This window comes from Liolophura sinensis, chromosome 1 (genome assembly GCF_032854445.1).
Source record: "Liolophura sinensis isolate JHLJ2023 chromosome 1, CUHK_Ljap_v2, whole genome shotgun sequence".
Taxonomy (NCBI): Eukaryota; Metazoa; Mollusca; class Polyplacophora; order Chitonida; family Chitonidae; genus Liolophura; species Liolophura sinensis.
In genome coordinates, this window is record NC_088295.1 from 92,341,258 (window position 1) to 92,363,470 (window position 22,213).

Below are 22,213 nucleotides of genomic sequence, written 5' to 3' on the forward strand. Positions count from 1 at the left end.
GTTGACAACGTGCATATCGGAGTGAACATTTTCGGGTAGACATCGCATATATATTAACTGTGCTGTGGACAAGTGATCATTTGCGTGACAATAGAGGTCGCCTTGAGTACCAGGGCATGTCTGTCATACCTAGGTTGACGGGTAATATCCTCGTACTACAAACATGCGTCACGTCTGACGGATATACACGCGTCATGCAGTCATGTCTTTGGTGGATGTTTTCCTCTGAAATTCCGCATTACCGGATGATGTTTGAATGCAAGTTGCATTTAACCAGTCCCCAACTAATTTCACCTGGTCTTACCGAATTTGACACTCCACGGATCGGTATCCCATCCAAGAAATCAGTTAATTGTTTGTATTTAAGAAGACATTATTTAATGTATTATACAAATGTATCTCACACTGGACCACTAGTCAGTCTAGCGGTGTACATGCATGTGCACTGGATACTTGAGCACTGATGATCACATATAAAGTCCAAGTGTTCTGTCTGTCTGTTTGTGTGGATACAGCGTAACAACTATGTGTAGACAGGGGTGTTTCCTGTAAGATTCCACGTAACCCGGAGACCGCGGAACAGGTGTGGAATGCGTCGCAACCAAAAAAAAAAAATATATGTATTTTTGTCATTTAGCACTGTGACCCACTTGCATTTTTTCAATATTTAATGTTGAAGACAAGTTAATATTGCTCCTCTCCATATATAAATACATTTCCGTATCTAGGTTTTTTTAAATATTTTTTTAATATTGCTAAATCAATTATCAGTAATAGTGGTAGTTTTTCACTTACTTTATATCAAATATATGGTAAGTTTCCGATTATATGGCGGAGAGTGAGAAACAAAATGGATCCAATCTTTGGTGCAGTGTGATCCCATCCATGTAGGATTCAACGTAAACGCAATTTAAAAATGCTACTCCAGGTTTGTACCGAGGTACTGTACCGGAGATTCATTAAATTTATTTCTCGCATTTCACGGTTGTTACTGTGGCCAGCATTATGGTGGGAGAAAATCCACAACCATCAGCAGGTTGCTGGAAGTCCTTCCCACGTATGACCGAAGAGGAAGCCAGCATGTGATGGACTTGATAGGCTCCTGGCTCATTGTGCTGCCCCAGGCCACAGGATTCATGAAGAATCCAAGGCTGAAGGATGATGTTCAGCAATGAGGAAGTGGATCACTGTTCATAAGACTGGTATTCACGTCAAGATTAAAAACAGGGAGGAGAATATTTTTCCTCAAAATCAACTGTAATGTCGTCTACTAGCTCATCCTCCAAAGATAAAACTGATTGTTTTAGCTGTTTGGTTCAAGACACTCTGAAAATCCTTATCACTAAAATCAGGTGAAAATTCACATCCTCGTGTACAAAGAGCATGGAGGACACAAGTTGCCATGTAAATTACAATCCATTACTGCCGAGCACTGCACTTTACAGATCATGCAAGAAAGAACGAAGCCAATGAGGTTTGTTTAAAGACTTTATTGGCTAAAGTTCAGTGCATATTTTACTTCATATTGGTTCTTTACCAGTCACATTAAGACTACTGTGGTTTACTGTGATGGCCGTAAGAGCTTTGTAGGTGGACCCGTGAGAACAGAAAACCAGCTACTAGCTGTGCAGGCATCACAGGCAGCTCCAGTGGGAGGGGTAGGTCTGGGAGAGAAGCTTCCTACCAAAACAGTGGGGGGAGAAGGCTGTGAGCACACAGGGGGTACACTATCCACCACCCTGCCAGACTCATGCAGCTTAATGTGACCTGAAGGACAGAGTATGTTTCTAAATAACATAACAATCTTTAAAAAAAGTATTAAAACTAGATGGAACATTCCTGATTAATAAACAATACAAACATCAATTGATGGTGCCGAAGACAGAGCAGTGTTGAAGAAATACACTAATGTATAACAAGCTATGGTCTTACAGCAGGTAACAGGCTGGTCACTGTGCTTCCTTCTGATTCTTCAAAACATGTTAAAATCTCAAACTAACTTAACTGTAACAGACATAACAGTGTACAGGTACATCCACTGCTGTACTTAATACTGGATCAAGATCATGACTTCCTGGTGTTATCTGGAACCGAGCACCCCTGAGCGGCTTGGGAGTGGGGGAAGGGCTACATTGGTGTGCTGAACACTCAGCATTAAGGTAGGTAACTGGAATGTACATAACACAGAATTCACAGACACGCACTAGGATATCACACAGCGGCTAGAGCGCACAGGTTAGCTGGATCTACACAGGTGAAGGCAGGGATACACAGGCCCCGGGCTAATTAAACTGCGTATTGACTGGAGGACTGGTAGACCTGACTGGCCACTATATCCTCTGTACACAACTCTAACTAGGGTTACTGATATGCTTCATTCTTGCTCCGTTCTTTAGAATGTACCAATTATACATCTCAAGGCTTGTAAATGCTTAGTTTATGTATATATATATATGACAAACAAATAAGACATCACAACATTCAAAGCCTGCCTCATACAGTGGGCTGTAAAACTTAATGAGATGAGTCTTGAGTACCATTACAGCCATCATAAATCAACAGAAATTTCAGTAAAAAATCTTAAAACCATTCAAGACAAAACACACAAAAAATGTAAAAATTGTTTCAGCAATGGTGACATTTGCTTTGGGTAAAGTGACAACAGTTGTGCTTACACACAAGTAACTATGAATACACCTAATCTAGGGACAGCTATACAAGATTAAGATCCAGGGTATATAGAATTGATAAAATTGTAACCTTTTGCTAGAGGCCTAGTAAGGCCAGCTACCAATAGTCTATGAGAACTTCAATAATGCTTGATGAATCGCCATTCACACACACCGGTCTGGTGTTAACAGTAATGCAATAAAAGCAATGCAGGGTTACTTTCTGAAGCATAAATTACATCTAAAATCAATATATTCACATGTATTCTTGATTATTGTTTTCAATTTCTTCTTGTCTCACTAGAACATTGTCAATCCTATACCAACAACCCAATTCAATGTCTATACAATCTTCACATAACAGGCAACGCCCAGTAATAACCATGTAGTGGCCCCCCTAAAAACACTGGGAGCCTCCCAGACACCTGGCAATACAGTGATTATTGAAATACTCCTACTGGCTCTAGGCGTGTCGTTAATAGTAAGTCTCCTTCTCCAGCCAGCCACCAGGGCTCCTACGCAAGAGGAATTTCCTACACTCATCATAGATGAAGATGGCCAAGCTGAAGGGGATTCCAGGGAACCACCAGGACAGTCTAAAACAGGCAGAACACAAGCAAATATTAGAGTCTGGAAGCAAGTCATGCTCATACAGCTGAAGAGAGACACTATAATCATCTTCATGTAAATATAGGATACAACGGATGTAACTGAATAAATGAGGCGGATATCACACACAGGCTTTGAGAAAGTACTTTATAATAATGTCATTTACCTAGTAATACATGGATCCAGTGACCAGTGAACTAAATTAACTGAACCCTTATATACTGTATTCTACTAAGAATTCTAGAACATACCGCAGATTTTGCATACGCAGACCCTTGTCCAGCCCAGGACAGTATGTCATGAAGGCAGCTAGCGCAGTCTCGAAGAACAGGCCAAACGTCAGGTGGTGGTTCCTGTAGATGAGGAACATGGGTAATAAGTACATTTAATATAACTTTAATATATTATTTTTATTATAATTTAATATAACCGATGAATGTAAAATAAGTATATGAACTTCAATTCAACAACACATTTATTTCTTCTATTTGTTCAGATTAAGAAATATTTTGTGAATATAAAGGTTGTCACAAATTAAAATGCTGACAAGCAAATATCAAATTCTCAGACTTGTTATCACAGTGACAAGGAGGAAAATACCCAATGAGCCATGCATGTGAACTTACTTCATTCCCTGGTGGAAGAGGGACAGTCTCCTGGTCTTACAAATGATCAGATCTGCCCACTGCACAACCACAATGGTCACAAAGAAAGCTGTGTGACAGGTGTATTCCAGGATCTTTCTCTGGTGGTAGGTCTGTGACAAATAAACACACCAACATCACAACAGTTTACTAACACAAGTGTACATACAAAAAACACTGTACTAGATATCCAAATCAAGACTTTTTCATTATTTCAGTACAGAATGTAGTAGCATGAACATAAAATGTCATGGTAGATCAAACTAACCTAATCTTTTTATGCTATGCTGAAACAGTAAGCTGTTAAATGACAACGTACCCATTCCTGTCCATAGGAGTCCTCCAGGTCGTTGACCCCCAGAGCATCCCATTCCACACGGATGCCCAGCAGACGAGACATCCAGAACCCATTCTCACCCATAATGACGAAATAGGTGAAGAAACCACCGGAGGCCTGGATCATACCAATCTGTCCATAGGCCATACTGATCAGTCTGCAACAAGAGCAACAAGGCACTATAGTACATACACTCCCTCGTCCCGTAAGGCAATCTGTACAAGGCTGGAACAGTTTATACTAGCTCATGAAGAGAATCTGCTGAAGAGGTATAGACAAAAAACTCACCTCTCATTCACCAGCTTGTCCTTGACAGGGTCTCGAGGTTGACGTTTCATGATGTCGCTCTCGGCAGATTCGTAAGCCAGGGAGATGGCTGGTACCTGTAATTTTGACATAACTAGGTTTCATAACATGGCATATAAACAGTGGCACATGAATTGTGGTACACTAAAAGTCTCAGTTCTACAAATAATTAAAAACTGTGCAGAAGTTTCATCACAACCTAATACACATGCTCCCATAAATTTGTTAGTGGAATTCAGTTGAATAATTGCGTGAATACTTTTAGCACATAGTACAGGACATACGTGATAAGTAAATGTTGTGCTCCAGGGTCAACCCTTTAAAGTGCTAGAACTTACCATGTCAGTTCCCAAGTCAATACAGAGAATGGTGATGGTCCCGAGAGGTAGAGGGATGTCACACACGATGAAGATGAGGAACGGGCTGATCTCAGGAATGTTAGATGTCAGCGTGTAAGCAATGGACTTCTTCAAATTGTCAAAGATCAAACGACCTGAAAACATGGAAAAGAGCCTGTCTCTTTATCTGAAAATGACCACAGGCCTTGTGAATTCATAACTAAGAGAAGTCTGAGCAGATAGCGACTGACAAGAAGTACAAGACCATATGCCTCCGTAACATTTTCTCTTTCACACGATTAGATAGACATGTACATACCTTCTTCCACACCAGTAACAATGGAGGCAAAGTTGTCATCCAGCAAGATCATGTCTGCAGCTTGTTTACTGACATCACTACCAGCAATACCCATGGCAACACCTGCAACAGACACAGCAAGTCTACATCAGCATACACATCCCCATCTGCAAAAGTCACAGCTAGGCAAAGATAATGTTTAGTAATCAACAACTGATGTCTTAAAGGCAACCCTTTACTGCTAATTATCCATATAATTACCAATATCGGCTTTCTTTAGAGCAGGAGAATCATTGACACCATCTCCTGTCACAGCTACAATCTGACCCTGCCTCTGACAACCCTCCACAATGATCAGTTTCTGCTGGGGTGAGGTACGAGCGAAGACGATCTCAGGGTGGTTACGCAGCACCTCATCAATCTGGGCAGGTGTCATGTCTCTCAAGTCAGATCCGTGGATGACAGCAGCCTTAGCTTCCCTAAAAGGCAGAACACCACAAATCAAAACCTAGTGCCATAACACATCTCACTTAAGGCCGTTTGTGTAACTTTTTATCTCAACTCATAAATCATATCATTATGGCGATAGGTTCAATCAATGCATAAAATGGGAGACTAACATTTGATCAGACTGAGGATCTCTTATACATGGAAAACTGAAGTAATGGCTGGCACTACAGAGACACAGGGTTGAAGTGGTGGTGGCCAAGATGACTTACTTGGGGTCCACCTCTTCCACAGGAACACCTCTCTCCACAGCAATATCTTCTACAGTCTTGCTTCCCTCTGAAATGATACCCACTCCCTTGGCGATGGCCTTAGCTGTAATAGGATGATCTCCAGTCACCATGATAACCTAAGCAAAAGATAAGCATCAGTCTGTAAGTCTGAGAGTATTTACATGTAACATCCAGAGTTCCCTACATTACACTGACTAATGAGAAACAACCAACTGACTTTACCTGAACCATACCAACCTAGCTTATTAACACTTGCTGTAGTCACACTAGACACTTCGGGGAAAAAAAAATAGGACAAAAACAATCCATCAATTATCGTGCAATTACCTTAATTCCAGCACTCCTACACTTGCCAACAGCATCAGGGACAGCAGCACGAGGGGGGTCAATCATGGACATGAGGCCCACAAAGCGGAGATTGTCCAGGGGGAAGTTCTGCTCATCAGGGTCAAACTCGTAGCCAGGTGGGAAGTTGTCAGTGGGCAGGAAGAAGTCACAGAAACCTACAGATAAAGGGATAAAAAGTCAAAGAAAGGTGAAATTCACCCCTCCTCATTAGCCACAGGAGCCTGCAGACGAAGCATATACAGTCAGTCATTGGTAACACTCAGGGCTGCTCTGAAGATGCAGGTCACAAAACAAACTTTAATAAAATAGAACAGGAACAGACATCAGAAATTATAGCAGTGTTTTCCATAAATATTCAGCTTACCGAGCACACGCTCTCCCAAGCCTCCCAGTTCCAGGTAAGCACTGTTGAAGGCATCTTTGAAGTTCTCGTCCAGGGGGTATTCCTTGCCGTCCATGAGAATAGTGCCACACCTGTCCAGGATCCTCTCTGGGGCACCCTTCATCACCAGCAGGTAGCGGGGATCATCGGGGTCCTCAGTCTCGTGGATAGACACCTGAAACACCCACTCAGTATAAATAAACTGGCACAGAGCTCTTGCGTGATGAACACACAGTTGTCACATCGAACACACTACCAACAAGAGAAGCCACCTGCATGTACGGTAACCCACAAAGTTTTGCCCGTTGGTTACTGTTAACTTTTGCTCAGTTAGTGGCAAGATGACAGAATAGCTCCCCTCCTGTTTCATTACCCTGCATGGCGTCTATGCTCTCTAATCCACGCCACGTGGGGTAAAATCAATGACAGCAAGGTATGCAGACCTCCTGACTAGCCCATGTGCATTTCTAATTATACACATGAATTAAACCAAAGAAACTGTCAGGCAATGACTATTACAACCCTGAAAATTCCAAACTCTAGCCTCCATCCATGTCCATGCTAAACAAGCTATGTACAAATGCTACAATGTAGACTGCAGACCTCGAAACGGCAAATGTACGATTGATTGGATAATGTGGAAGTCAAGTCAAAGCATTCTCGTGTGAACCATTGTCTATAGGGCCTATGAGAGAGGGTGAATGTGTGAGTTTAATGTCAACTTAATAATTTTTCATATGATGACTTTGGCTGTTTCCGATAGCAATGCTCATCCTAAGACAGAAGACTTCATGACCAGTTCTTAGGCAAATGGAGTCGCCCACAGCAGATTTTGGTGCCGACTTTATTTATAATTTATCAACTTGAGGCAGAATTTTTTTGTGGCATGCAAATGCGAGGAAATGAACTCTTTTCAATAGTATTTGATTGATATTTAAATTTTTTTCTCGTTTAAAGAGCATGTAATGTGCCTCCTTGTTGCAGGATGGATTTCCACCACTCTTTTACCTAGTGCTGCTTCACCGAGAAGACTTACTGAAGGCAAATTAAGCTACCCTGCCCCAGCCATTATATTGATATGGATCAACCAGTCATTGCACCATCCCCTTAATACTAAACACCAAGCAAGGAAGTCACCATTTCCCCTTAGGTTTGACCTGACCCAGGATTGACCATGAATCTACCAGCTCCCCAAGTGGACACTCTACCAACTGTGCTATTGCGGCCGGTGGCTTATGAGAGAGTTCTTGACAGGTCCGCGCTAGTATGCTCATGCATATATATGTAAGTCGGGGCTAGAAAAAGTTCCACGGTGCGCCCGTGTACCGCTAGGGTTTTAGCCCAAACATCTTGTATCTGTCCTCATTATGCAACAAATATTTGTACACATGAATTTCAGGTACAAATGGATTTCACTGAGATATCTGTCACCAACCTCTCGTATAATTTGAATGAAGTATGTCACGCAACGCGCACAATTTGTTTCATTACGATCGAAACTGTCCTATTGCAGGAGAGTCGCATTTAGGTTCCCCGAGTTTTGAAATCAGGAACCTCCTAGGAAACATAGAAAACATGCTCAATGCAAGGTTTCCGAAAACTACGACAATTTTTTGAGTTTGACCCCTTTTTGGTAGCACTGTATGCGAGTCCGGCATATCGCGAGTCAGACACGATTTGTCCGTGTTGTTGACACATTAGGACTTCGCACAACACTGACTAGCTATATATCAAGTGCATGTTTTATGATAACCAGTATGCAAATTTGCCCAGGCATGATTTTTGTGTTGCCAGCAACAGGTAAGATTATTTTCTGTGTGGTATAATAGAAACATGGAGATTTCGAGCTCTGCTACTTGACATTGTCGCTTTAAAACGCAAATTTACATCATCTGCTGGCAGTTTGCAAGCAAGAAATCATGAAGTGCTTAGTTCTGTTGTAGCTTTGTACATGAAGAGCTCTGCATTTTAACAGATAATTGACATGCCACATGTGTAAAGGCACTCATCGGTCACGCTCAATCTTGTTATACAATAGCAATCAGAAAACAATCAAGGTGAACCTGTTGTGCAGAGCCACAATTGACTCAAGAAATAATGGGATACACTTTCCAAGTCTATGGGTGAAACTTAAGGTCAGTTTCTTGTTTACAGCCAAAAGCCAAAGTCCCGAAACTTACCTGGTATTTGTTGGTTGAGTTGAAGGGAATTTCACAAACTTTGCGATTACGTCTTCTAAATTCCACCACGTGACCCAAAGACAGTTCCACACACTTTAACAGGGCAGATTCTGAGGCATCGCCATTGCACTCTCTACAACAGACAATTTTATATCCACTCATTCAAACACACAAGGCGAGGGCGCAAAATTAAGAATGGTCTCAGGCCAGTGCAATATTAACAGGTAATTCAGATACCAGTCATTGTATTTATGAACAATCATCTGAAAAATGTCCCACCTACTAGAAGCTACACATTTGCATGTACAAGAAAATGAATCACAGAACGCCTTGGTACTTGTTTCCTAATTCACTGAGGCAAGAGTCAATGTTGAGGAGGACCAGGAAATCTGAAATGAACGAATGGTACTGGCCCGTCGGCCAAGATACTGCAGCAGTATCTCGGCAAGTTCTCCAATGACATTTCTTATTTACCATTGCCATTTTGTAATTACTTCGATTCCTGCATATCGACCTGTTTACAGTAATGTGTAGACATAACAATGAACTACTGTGGGGAAGGTGGCTTACTCTATGACAAACTGATCTCGGCATGTTGCTTACCTCTTAAGGACGGGTACATCCTCCTGACCAGCCTTAAACTCTGCACGGTTACACAACATAGCCACACGGGAGAGGGCAACCCAGTTAGCATTGCCTTTGTCATAGGTAGCATCTGTAGGTAGAAGTCAGATATAGTTATGTAACCAAAGTCACGACATACAGTAACATGTAACAATGAGCTAACAGATACATCATGTCCTCTGAAATAGACAGAATTTGAAAAACCAACGACAACTTCACCATTTTCAATCAAAGCCATTATTCTGCTCAGAGCGCTGTTCATGTATAATCAGTGATCAGAGGCATGGAAGTAAGCAGACCATAAGACTAACATAACAGATCATTACTGCAGAAGGTCACATTGACAGCAGGAGTGGATGCCACAGCCTGTACTCACTGGACTGGTCATCACTGGTGTCGGCCTCCATGATCTTTCCATCAAACCACATGTGTGCCACGGTCATCCTGTTCTGCGTCAGGGTGCCAGTCTTGTCCGAGCAGATGGTGGAGGTCGAGCCCAGGGTCTCCACAGCCTCCAGATTCTTCACCAGGCAGTTCTTACTGGCCATACGTTTGGCTGTCAAGGTCAGGCATACCTACAGCACACGACAGAAACCACTCTGTTTTTATCATTGATTAAACTTGAGTGGATGACAATTTTTCAGGCATATGAAAACGAAGGAATCCTTGGAGTGCATGTAATGTGCCTCCTTGTGGCAGGACAGATTACCATTTTATCTAGTGCTACTTCACTGGGATGCCTTACTGAAGGCAAGTAAGCTGCTCTGCTGAAACGGGTCAACCAGTTGTTGCACTATCCCCTTCCTGCTGAAAGCCAAGCGAGGAAGTTACAACCTAGGTATGACTCGACCCAGGATTGACCCTGGATCTACCGCTCCGAATTGACGCTCTACCAACTGTGCTGTCGGGGCTGGTGATTTAAATTTGAGGTGATAGGAATATAACTAATAAATCAAAGGCTTTACAATTGGAGTCCATGTGCGGATGAATGGGGCAGCAAAAACACCTGTTTCTGGTGACCAGGATGTACTTACGGTGACAGTGGCAAGCAGGCCCTCAGGTACATTAGCCACAATGATACCAATGAGGAAGATGACAGCATCCAGCCAATGGTAGCCCAAGATAAAGGCAATAATGAAGAATGTGACACCCAGAAAGACAGCCACACCGGTGATCAGATGAATGAAATGGGCAATCTCCTTGGCAATGGGGGTTTCTCCAACTTCCAGACCAGAGGCCAAGTTAGCAATACGTCCCATGACAGTACGATCTCCAGTCTTCACAACAATTCCACGAGCTGTGCCTGCACAAAACAATAAAACTCCATGACAGATGGGCTGTTTAATGTCATACTTCATAACTTTATCTTATTGAGACCATCTGAACAACCAAAAGGAGCAGGAGGTAACAACAACACTCTGAGTAACTGAAACTAGTGGAGCAAAACAAGCCGAAGTTTTACCTTCTACCGCATTTGTGGAGAAGAAGGCCAAGTTCCTTGTTTCTAGCGGGTTGTCATTGGTGAACTCAGCTGTCCTGGTCTGAGGCTCAGACTCTCCAGTCAGTGAGGAGTTATCCACCTAAACAGTAATGCTCAAAATCAACAACTGATCATGTCCAATCTAGGCAAGCACACACTCATGGATACATTGTATCACCACATGTTCAACTAACAATACACATTATTAAGAACCAAGAAAATTTACCCAAATTGCATCAGTGTATAAGGCTAACATGGTTGGTATGTGATCTGCTCAGAGCGCTGTGTATGTATAATCAGAGTGATCAGAGCCATGGAAGTAAGCAGAACATAACACAGATCATCACTGCAGGTAAGTACACCTAGGATAGTTGCACATGGCAGTATTACACAGCACTGTACCTTGAAGCTGTGGGCAGAGATGACACGGAAATCAGCTGGTACTCGGTCCCCAAATTTCACCTCAATGATATCCCCTACGACCAGCTCCTCCGCTCGCACATTCAATTTTTCTCCACCTCTCACCACAATGGCGTACTGGTAAGGAAAATTCTCATGTAGTAACACAAGTCAACAAAAACGAATACAAAATTACCAAATTGGCAATCGACGTTTCAAACCAAAAGTATGCCAAGTATATATGAACCATGATTAAATACACACAAAAATTTGAACAGCTGATATTCTCTAGCTACAAATTACTTTCCTATTAGAGACTGTCAGCAAGGAGTGGCATCATGTGCTATGTGGAGATGTATTTCTTGCACAATACATAATGTGATATGTTTTGCAACTACTTGGTCAGGTTAAATAAGTGTTTTAGTACTCTCTGTCCACTTACTTGAGGAACCATATTTTTGAAAGACTCCATAATCCTTGAACTCTTGGCTTCTTGATAATACGAAAAACAACCCGTAACAATGACAACAGCAGCCAACACAATACCAAGATATAACTGAAATGGAAAATAAAGAACATGTTATTTCAACGAATATCTCCACATGCAGTTTGCTCCATCATAATAACTTTCCAGCAATAATTTCTCTAGCACCATTGATTTTTATTTATTTATTTGATTGGTGTTTTACGCCGTACTCAAGAATATTTCACTTATACAACGGCGGCCAGCATTATGGTGGGAGGAAACCGGACAGAGCCCGGGGAAAACCCATGACCATCCGCAGGTTGCTGACAGACTCTAGCACCTTTGACGGCTGCTTTCTGCTCGTGGTTTATAACTCATTTGCTCTATATTTTTTTGAAATGTTTTTTTGAAGTGGAAGAGCTCCATCCGCTTCAAGCACTGCGAGATAGATATTGATAGAAAGCTTCATTTTGGACTCCTGTTCACTACCGGTTAGTCTTTCAGCAAGGTTCACCCATCTTTACTTTAACAAACTGCCCTACTTTTCACTTAATGACATTCCAAGAAGCAGCATTGTAAGTTACATTATCTTAACTTACATTATCACCAGGTGGGTCTTCAAATGTTCCAGCCTGGATTGAGTAGGCTATAAAACAGAGTATTGCTCCAATCCAGAGTAAAAGAGCAAACCCTCCGAAGAGCTGTTTGGCAAATTTCACCCATTCTGGTGTGGTTTTAGGCGGTGATAGTTGATTCGGTCCATCTCTGGCGAAGATTTCACGAGCCTGTTCTGTGGTGTGACCCTGGAAACAATTGTCTTCTCATTATTAAACATCATACTGCTAATCAAAACAAATGTGGGAAATGAAATGGTAAACTGAGAATAGAGACACTGAAATCATGGTTTAACATATGAGCCAATACTTTAAATACTTGTACTTAACATCTGTACAAAGGAAAGTAAGCTCTTTGATGAGGTAATGTTTCCATCAGAGGTCACCATGTGTATGGGGTATACACATAAAGGAAGACTTCATAAGTACAACATATAATGACAAGATGTCTTCATCAAAAACTTACCATGTTTGGATCTGTCCCCAGTCGGTCGTACAACTCCTCCAGAGAAATCCTGTGCTCATCCTGTGAACAACAAAGTATTTTTTCCTTTCATTTACAACAAGAACATCATAAAACATGACAAAATGAATCTGTGATAGCAGGTAAACTAGAGTTGAACCATCCTATTTGTCCTGCATGCTGAAACGTGCCGATACTTACCATCTCCAATTCCTGTTTGAGTTCATCCATGTTGGCCTTCTTCTTGGCCTTCTTGCCCTTTTTGCCCAGCTTTTCATCTTGGGCTGGAGTGACAGCATAGCGGTAGCTGTCTGCTCTCGGATCCTGTCAACAAAGAACAACAGTTAAGACAATAAGAACAGTCACAAGCATAATTCATATCATATACATTTTCGAGATACAACCATCGATAGACCAGGCAAATCTCAGAATTCAAAGATATTACGAGAATCAAATTTATCCGAATTAACAAAAGGATCGAGATAACGCTTTTAAACAGGATGCTGTTTATCAAACATAATTCACAGGTTCTGTTGATTTTTTTGACGATGAAAAAAAGTTTTTAACTTTATGTATGACTTATTTGTACAGGTCCTCCAGAGATTAGATAATACTCTCACAACCAAATTCTATTACATTTTATATCCAAAGTATATGGATGTTTCCTTGGTAATCATGACTTGCTTATTTTATTGTTGTTTCATATTATTATAATTAATCAATGGTTGAAAACTATCAAAAACTGATTAAAAATCCATCAGATCAGATGTCCCATATGGTATATTCCACACTACTAAATATGGAAATTCCATAAAACAACACCTCATAATCTCAATGTCTAGGTAAGATTTAATGATCTTAACACAAATCAGATGCAACATGGTAGATATACATGAATAGGTAACTCATCTGTAGGTTGCAGCACCTATTAACCAATTAAAGTAAATCCTAGAAAAAAGTCCCAAATTTTTCAATGAAGATAGGAATCCTGTCCGTATGAAGGAATTTGATTTTCTAATCAGCAACTTCATCCCAATCATTACAGAATAATCCTGTACTAATTTTGTGTTCTGATATTTGCATACCTTTCCCAGATTAGAATGCAAATATAAGGTATGGCAGAAGCAGCTATCCCACTGCAGATGCAGACAGTGTTCACTGCATGTACATGTCAAGACAGGTCTGAAGAACAGAAGTTTTACCAAATAAAGCTGCTGCTATTTCTGGCAGCTAATGGCTGACACAAGTTGAACCCTAGCCATCAGACAGTGGGTGAAGGTGACAGTGACCTTCAAGTCAGTCATGCAGAACTTTTCATGGACAGATAAGACACATCTACAGTGGTTCTGAGTCGGGCCTAACTGATGTCTATTGCTTATAGACAGCATCAGCTACCTGTAAGTGGTAGAACACAACTTGAAATGAATTTAGATGTAAAAGTGAGAGATTTGAACTACCTGTACACTGAGACAGACTCCACACCTTTCCCACTTGACCTATATAAAGCCTAAAATCAGGGTGCTTGTGCTAGATGCACAGTTCATACCTGAGGCAGAATATCAAGCTTTTACACCTACCCATATATTCAACATGTACACACAAGCTACACAGCTCCCCTTTCCTCAAAGGTGTTCATGCATATTTCCTTTGTTAAAATGCTATTGTTATGTAACTTCTGGTTCAGACTGACCTTTCACAAAGAGTAAGATTATTGTAATAACCTTTTTGACTTGGTCGTGTATTAAGTGACGATTATGAGTAGCTAGCTTGGGAATTCTTTTTGGGGAGCCTGTACATACACGCATATTTACTGGCATTATACAGAACCCCGTGCATACATACATACATATAACTTGTAATAAATTTAAGTGTGGGCACTGGTTCTGTGGTAATGTACAAGATATGTACATGCACAGGTACAGCGTGTAAGCTACATTTACACGGTCTAGTTCAACACTGAGAACTACACGGTATAAAGGAAAATGTGATTAAATAAACTAACAGTGCAAGTTAAACTGTTAGCTAGCAGCTTATGCACAAGGCATCATCATTCACCAAATGACCTTGACCTTCAAGTATGGCCATGTGATTCAGGCATGGCTGCATACAGCCTACAGGTAACTACACACAACTGCACTTAGTCATCCTACAGCGGACACTGCAGACAAAGCATGCATACTGTATTCTGGGTAACAATGCGTATGTTCAGTGCTCATCCCAGAGCTCAAACACCTTCATATAACACATCAAAATCAGCTGGTCACACCACTGAGTCCTACCATACAGGTCTTTCTATGATCAACTACTTGTATCATACCTACATGCATTACACACAAGCTCTAATTGAACATGTGCTTCAGCGGTTTTTAATGCATGTAATACTTCGGTTCACTGTTCATACACCCAGGTACATGTATGAGAGCCTCAGGTAGCTTTTGGGCAGCCGTCCTGAACAGGCCTGCTCAGGCCTCAATCCCCAACAATGATCGCACCATAGCAGTCAATGAGCTGATGATAAAATGTAGTTTTGTGAGTATTGATTTGTCTGGATTATGTGCACCAGTACCTAGTGTCAGTCAATAGTGTGGCTGGTAAACCAAGCAGGGAAGCTACTGTAGCTGAATCCTAGCTCACCCTTATCCAAATAACTATAGATTTCATCACATCTCAAAATGCCAATTCAATCGTGATAATTAACACAGATCGATCAATAGCTGGGGATGTGTGGCAGGGTGGACAGGAGAGTTAAATATGGCTGTTCCTGTCTGCCGGGCTGAGGCTGCATTCCTCTGATGGACTCCCACAGATTCAATCTACAACCCTGTTTACCTCTCTTCCAGCTGTCTGCTACACTATATATACTATGTATATCTCTCAGAATGGACAAATGTCTGTTCTTTAATTAGCAGCCACCCACCAAATAATTCTGAAGTTAGAAACTGGAGAAGCAAAGCTAGATGTACATGTGGCTGCTTACCCTGTATATGGTAGGACACAGTGTCAAACTTTATCAGAACTACAACCGACCTTCACCATACAAAAATTACATTTAACATATTCATAAAATCTGTAAATAAGACTTCTTCTAGACACATCCTATTAGCTTCACCCAAAAAAAAAATCAAAAAAAAAAAATCATGCAAATTCAAAGCAAACTACCAAGAAATCTGAATGGGCTGGAATCAAGACAACTTTACAGCCAAATGTTGCCTAGCTTTTCTTTCACCATAAATTGTTTCTGGTGACACAAATTTCTGGTAAGAAGTTGGAAAACATGAAGAACTGCACGAGTAGGAAAGACCAATGTCAAGTTGCGGAGATAACGCTCCATGTAGCCAAGTTCACTCCTACTCAACAACTAAGGCATATAGCAGTAAAGGCATCAGGGATAATCTTTAAATAATGTACAGTCCACGCTTTAAAATCAACTCATCATTTTATGGCCTGGCTGATTAGATCTCCATTGAGCATTAGCCACCTACAGGTGACTCTTTCACTTGTAACAGTGTAGTATGTGGGTCATCAGAGCATGGTGAATTTCATACAGCCACATTCACCAACGGGCCTGAGCCTGATGTGATTTGTGCACAGTGCTCCATTCTACTCTGTACAAACACACAGCCACTGAAAAAACATCTATCCAGGTCAGATATAAGGGTCACTCCACCATGCACTATCCTCACAGCTAATCGTATGTAACAGCCTGGCTAAAGGCCTAACAATCTCTGTCCAGACATTTTGAACGATTCTCTGGGCTGTAATTAAGAGATGTACATGTAGATATCTTTCAAAATTTGTAGGAAATTGTGTTACTTTTGCAAACATATCAAATAATATATGTGGAGATACAACATGTGCACAGGCAATTTCTCCAAAAACACAAAGTTACTTCTGCAAACATCTCCATTTGTAGCCTGGAGGTTTAACTAGGGAGAAAGCAGGAGGATAGTTGCCAGAGTGTTTTCACTGAACCCTTCCTCCATTGGAACTAGTACAAGGTTTAATACTGAATTAATATGACCTCTTTACACAATATGACACTACATATCAGTGTGTAATAATCATTCACCAACTCATTTTCAGGCTTGAGGGGGAGGGAGGGATGGAGGGAGAGAGAGAGAGAGAGATTGGCTAACTAAACCACATAGGTGTACAGATCAGAGTTACAATATATAGTTGCAGGTTTGGATTGCAGTATAGCAATTACATGTCAGGGTAATCCCATTCAGAATCCCTGTGATTTATCTTATTCCTTGTTTTCATATGTCCAGAACAAGGTTAACGCAATCAATTTAGACATACACAGTTCATTACTTACTGATGATTAAAAAAATAATGATTAACTTGTCATGGTACATGTAACTTGTTTTTTGTTTTTTCAGACCAGCCAGTGCTGTACAGCTATACATATTATGTTGTGTACATGTAGTATAGCCAGTGCCCAGATGTTGCAACTCCTACTACAAAGGTCACCATGAATGGCACAAGGTGAATAGGCTGCACAGAGGAATCTCACACCTTACAACTGGCTCCATGGTGTCTGTCACCTGGCATGGTGCCAATGTTCTCAACAGGAATCATACAGCTTGCAGTACACTACTGTACTAACCATGTGTCAGAATCATATGTGTCACTCATGATAATCTCACTATAGTCACTTTACTGACCGACTTCTTGTCCACACAGAAGGCAAATTCAGACGTCTGTTCAATGCATGCACTAGTACAGGGAATGGTACAGGTTTATCAAATGGTGTATTTCTTTCTTATACAAATTGCAAAAATCTGGCATTAAAGAAAGCTTGTGTTCTGAACTGATAATGTATGTCGAAATGACAGACATGTACATGTTGAAATCTCTGCCAGGTCTGATAAACAGTTACACCGACTCTTGTACACCCAAAACTGGTGTGGTCATTTCCTGTTTGTGGCCATCTGACGTTGTTAACAGAGTGAAACAGGATCAAACAGGATCTAGCTGTACGTATGATTGTAGATCACCATCGATGTATCTACACATATTATATATTCATATCCTGGTTTGCAGTAACAAGACAAAAAACTCACTAAAGCCTTTACCTGAAAAGATGAACTTGAAAGTTTTGTATCAACATAATATTGATGACAGAACTAGTTTAACCAAATTCCTTTGAGTGTCAGATTTCAGTAGCATGAATCTGGACTGTCTATGACCAAACAGAAGCATTCCTAGTGAAAAGTCTTACAGTACAGGAAATGGAAAATTACCCAGCTGCAACATGACCCATAGCCTACACTAGGCGAAAGGCATACCCCCTGAACTGTGTGACCCTACACTACTCATAACTCCTTGTAAACATCACAAAATAGGTATTTAACTCCAACAACTGCATAGTACTTAGGACAGTATTATGTTTTTGAGCTACTATAAATTATACTTTACATGTGCTTTTTCATCAATGTATATGTTGTCACCATAGTGAGATTAATAGCTTAAATGCATATGATGCAGTATGCACTTTCAGAACAGGGGCAATTCAAAAACCATCCCATAGCTGAATATTACTTGATGTGTTTAGCTTTCATGCAAAAAAATCTATGAGGAAAAATTTTGCATAGTTCAAAAAAATCTATACCAGTGCCTCATGTAAAACAGAGCGAAGGTCGTCCCCTACAAGTTTAATATAATACTGTGCCATAGAACTTTGTGCATGGGACATTAAGAATGTCTTAACATTGGCTGGTGACAGGAATATATACCCTACACGTCTAAGTGTAACATCTATAAATGGAAGATTAGTGCTGGGCACAATGTTGTAAACAAGAAATTTTTGGGCAAAGTTCTTACCTTTCCTTCTGTCACTTTGTACCGGTTAGGCATTTTGTATGTAAGCTTCACCTACTGCTGACTGGTCATTAAATCTGGACTGTGCAATGAAGCGTTACCAGTCTGGTGGAGTACGAAGGATCTAGTGCAGGGCCAAGTGCTGTTGTACTTTACGGCTGCCGGGAAAAGTAGTATATCCCAGCTGACCCTTAGCTGTTCTTTCTCCTGGGGTTATACCCACAGGCTTAAGAGTAAGTAACTTGCTATAGGGATAGGAACTACTCCCTAGCTTATCACAACCGTTAAGTCCTGCAACCCTTTCTCGACTGCACCTATCTATGACCTTACGCTTGCAAAAATTTATATGCACTCATGCCCCCACTTCCAGGCATACCACTGTGAAGTCCTGCAAGATCCTGTTCTCAGTTGACACCGCTGAGCCTGGAAAAGCTGGGATGCAATCTGATTGAACAAAGCCACACAAAAGAGGCTGAACGCAACTGACATTCAAACTACAGCAAGTCTAGTACCTCCCACTATGCGGTCTATAAATGTACTTTCAAACAAAAGCACGTGGTTCTGAAGGGTGACAGTTAACAAGCCAGGACTACCGCCTCCTGCTGACATAGCTGATGTCTTGCTGGGACTAATCAAACCACAATTCACCTCTCATCACCCCCCCCCCCCCCCCTCACCCCAAACCACCTCCCACTTCCTATCAACAACTGTTGAAGACAACAGCACGTACATTCTGCTAGGGATTACATTTGGTGCCAAGAGTAAGACTTACAGAGAAATCCACATCAATACAGGGATTTACTGTGGCTTATCTGAGCATGTACCATCAGGTTTAAAAGTCTCCAGACCTGTGACAGAAGAACGTTCTGTTCACTTCAGATTATTTTCTATACAACTGAATCTGAATTACATACTTGGACATGTTTGTACTTGCTGAGCTGCTGTTTTATTATTTTTTTTTAAGGAACTAACAATCTGATTTCACATCAGCATGTCCTGACACACCTGGTCTTGAGCATTTCCCTGATGTCACATCCGAATCTTTGCAATCTTACTGGCTGTCATTATTTGCGTAACACTTTCAGCATAAAGTGAAGCATGTACTGGATGATGCATGTACAGTAAACTGAATTCTGGGGTATAATCAAGAACCTGTTTCAATTACAGGCACCGTGCCTGTGTTACAGAATCGTTTTCTAATTGCAGTCCACTTTACATACATGTAGGTCACTAAGTGGTTGCGATTCTACTGCTCTGGGCAGTCCAAAGCATGACAAAACTTCTAAAGCAATATTACAGTGGTAGCCATGGCCTAAATTTGAAAAGGAATACTACTTCAATGGTGATGGCAAGTGTCCTGAGCCAAGGCAGTCTAGATCACTTTGCCCACAAGGGTGCCAATAACACCAAGTAGTCCCCCCAGGTCTCTCAGGGCCCTGTCGCTCGGCAATTTTCAGGCTATTAAAATACAGGACTTTTCTGTACAATATATACAGTTATCTACTGAATAGTATGTTTTTGGTCTGTAGTTCACATAACTGAAAGCCAAATTAGGAAAAATTATCTTGCTCTTATGGTCTGTGGTAGAGGACTACTTTTTACAATTAACAACCCAATAACATCCATGGAGAACTAGTGGCAACAGCCCGAAGAATACAGCTCTCACGGGCATAAGACAGCAAGTTCTCAAACTTCCCTAATCCATCTTTTCTTACCAACTAGGCACCAACCACAAACTGCATTTAAGAGATAACATTATGGCTTATTTGCAGGCTACGCCTAACCCAGCAACGCACTACCACAGACATAGGCCTACATCAGTACAAATCCATCAGGTCTTCCAGAAAGCTACATAAAAGCAGAACTTGAAGCGCACTAACTTCCAACTAATGCAATATTAGTAATATTTATCGTTCGTTTGGGTTTCTTGAAGGTTTAATCCAAGTCGAAACCGGTGGAATATTTGACTGGTTCCTACTGGCCAAACACATGCTGGTGCTATGTGTAACGGTGCCCCATTTTACATTGTTAAGGTGCATTTGCAATAAAAATCCTGATGATTCTGTCCGCATGTAAATCGTTATAATATCAATACAATAAAATAATTTATAAGGCTACAAAAACACTCAAAACTTGCTTTAGCTTCGATGCAAACATCCTAAATCACTTACACAACGAGAACCATGCGATGATGGCCAAACCAGTGTCGACAGCGGATACTGAAGAAATTTTCTAGCATTTACTATGGCCGCATGTAAGTGTAAAATATAGCAATGTGTTTCATTTATCATATACGCTCTTAATAGTAGATGTTAGTGTCTAGATTTAACACCATACCAATACCTCGAAATGTAGACAAAAGTAAGCGACAACCACAAAATTGAACGAAAAATTCTCACCGACTGTCCCTTCAACTTCGTAGACGCCATCTTGACAATGGGCGGTCTCTCCAAGCGAGATGGCGTAACCACGTGATCAATTCAGGTGCCAATCATTTCTTGACGTCAACTGACGTGTGAGGCACATTTATACCTCATAGGTCGCAATTTGATTGGCTGGAACAAATGCCCTATTCAATTTCTATACCGGCAAAGACCGCATGGCATTTTAGCCGACGAGGCAGATGTTACTTGGACATGTAGTATACAGTGAATGTAAGGTGCCCTAACCAAATACAGCCGTGCATGGCAGCAGTGGTTGAACTCTGTGAGTTCGAAACTCGAATTCACCAAGTGATCCCAATCCCATGCATTAAATGTACAGTTATTAGTGCTCTGTGTAGTTACACTTGCATGCCCATGTTAAATTAGAATGGTATATGTACATTAGTTATCTCCCCTGATTCGAAAACATATGACACTCGGGTCAACCGCGTTTGAGTAGTGTTTTGTTGAAAGGCCAGGTTGAATTTTGGAAACCATGCAAAATACCTCCTAAAGAACAATCTTCTGAGATCATTTACATACACGTGTTCAGATTTCATCATAGCTAGGTGACCCAGGACTTGAGACACAGAGGGAGGTAACTTTGTATAGTACTTCATGAGTCGAGTAACACCGGAATTTATTTCTTCAGAGGTCAGTTATTCGTTATGAATGAACGGATGGACGATTCGTTTGGAATTAATGTTATATAGGCCTATTTTGCAACAAGCTGGTGTTTAGTTCAAACAGTGTTTTCATTATTGTCAAGTAATGTTAATTACATAGCAGATCTTTAAAACCCATGAAGTACAGTAAATAAACACTGTTCCCCCAAATGATCATGATCGCTGCACTACGCCCTAGCTATAGCTGTAATCACATCCCAGGTGGGCATTGTAAGGGTTATGTAAAAGGCAGTTATATCGTTGTCAACGCCTGAATAAATGCCCACTGTTATACTTTGATTTTGGTCAACTGAAATCGCGGCAGAGTTTGGCTAAATTTCTAATGTAAAACGGCTTAATACCAGTATTGACTAATAAACCACCGTGCCCAGGCCTATATATGCA

The 22,213-nt window shown here is 41.0% G+C and overlaps 1 protein-coding gene across 2 annotated transcripts; it reads right to left on the reverse strand.

Moving 5' to 3' along the window:
* Positions 1–1,470: 1,470 nt before the first annotated feature.
* LOC135462114 (sodium/potassium-transporting ATPase subunit alpha-like) lies at positions 1,471–21,199 on the reverse strand. Of its 2 annotated transcripts, none has more exons than XM_064739474.1 (22): positions 21,120–21,199; positions 13,099–13,221; positions 12,901–12,960; positions 12,420–12,623; positions 11,797–11,910; positions 11,358–11,492; positions 10,938–11,055; positions 10,510–10,778; positions 9,852–10,050; positions 9,455–9,566; positions 8,852–8,984; positions 6,654–6,846; positions 6,269–6,444; positions 5,921–6,057; positions 5,463–5,680; positions 5,223–5,324; positions 4,904–5,058; positions 4,548–4,642; positions 4,242–4,416; positions 3,905–4,035; positions 3,530–3,631; positions 1,471–3,265 (listed from the first exon to the last, which is right to left on the reverse strand). In XM_064739474.1, exons 1-22 carry the CDS (start codon positions 21,147–21,149, stop codon positions 3,145–3,147), a joined length of 3,102 nt encoding a protein of 1,033 aa, XP_064595544.1. In that variant the 5' UTR covers positions 21,150–21,199; the 3' UTR covers positions 1,471–3,144. The 2 variants fall into 2 exon arrangements, with proteins under 2 accessions (XP_064595544.1, XP_064595543.1); XM_064739473.1 differs by lacking the exon at positions 21,120–21,199 and adding an exon at positions 18,724–19,040.
* Positions 21,200–22,213: the final 1,014 nt, after the last annotated feature.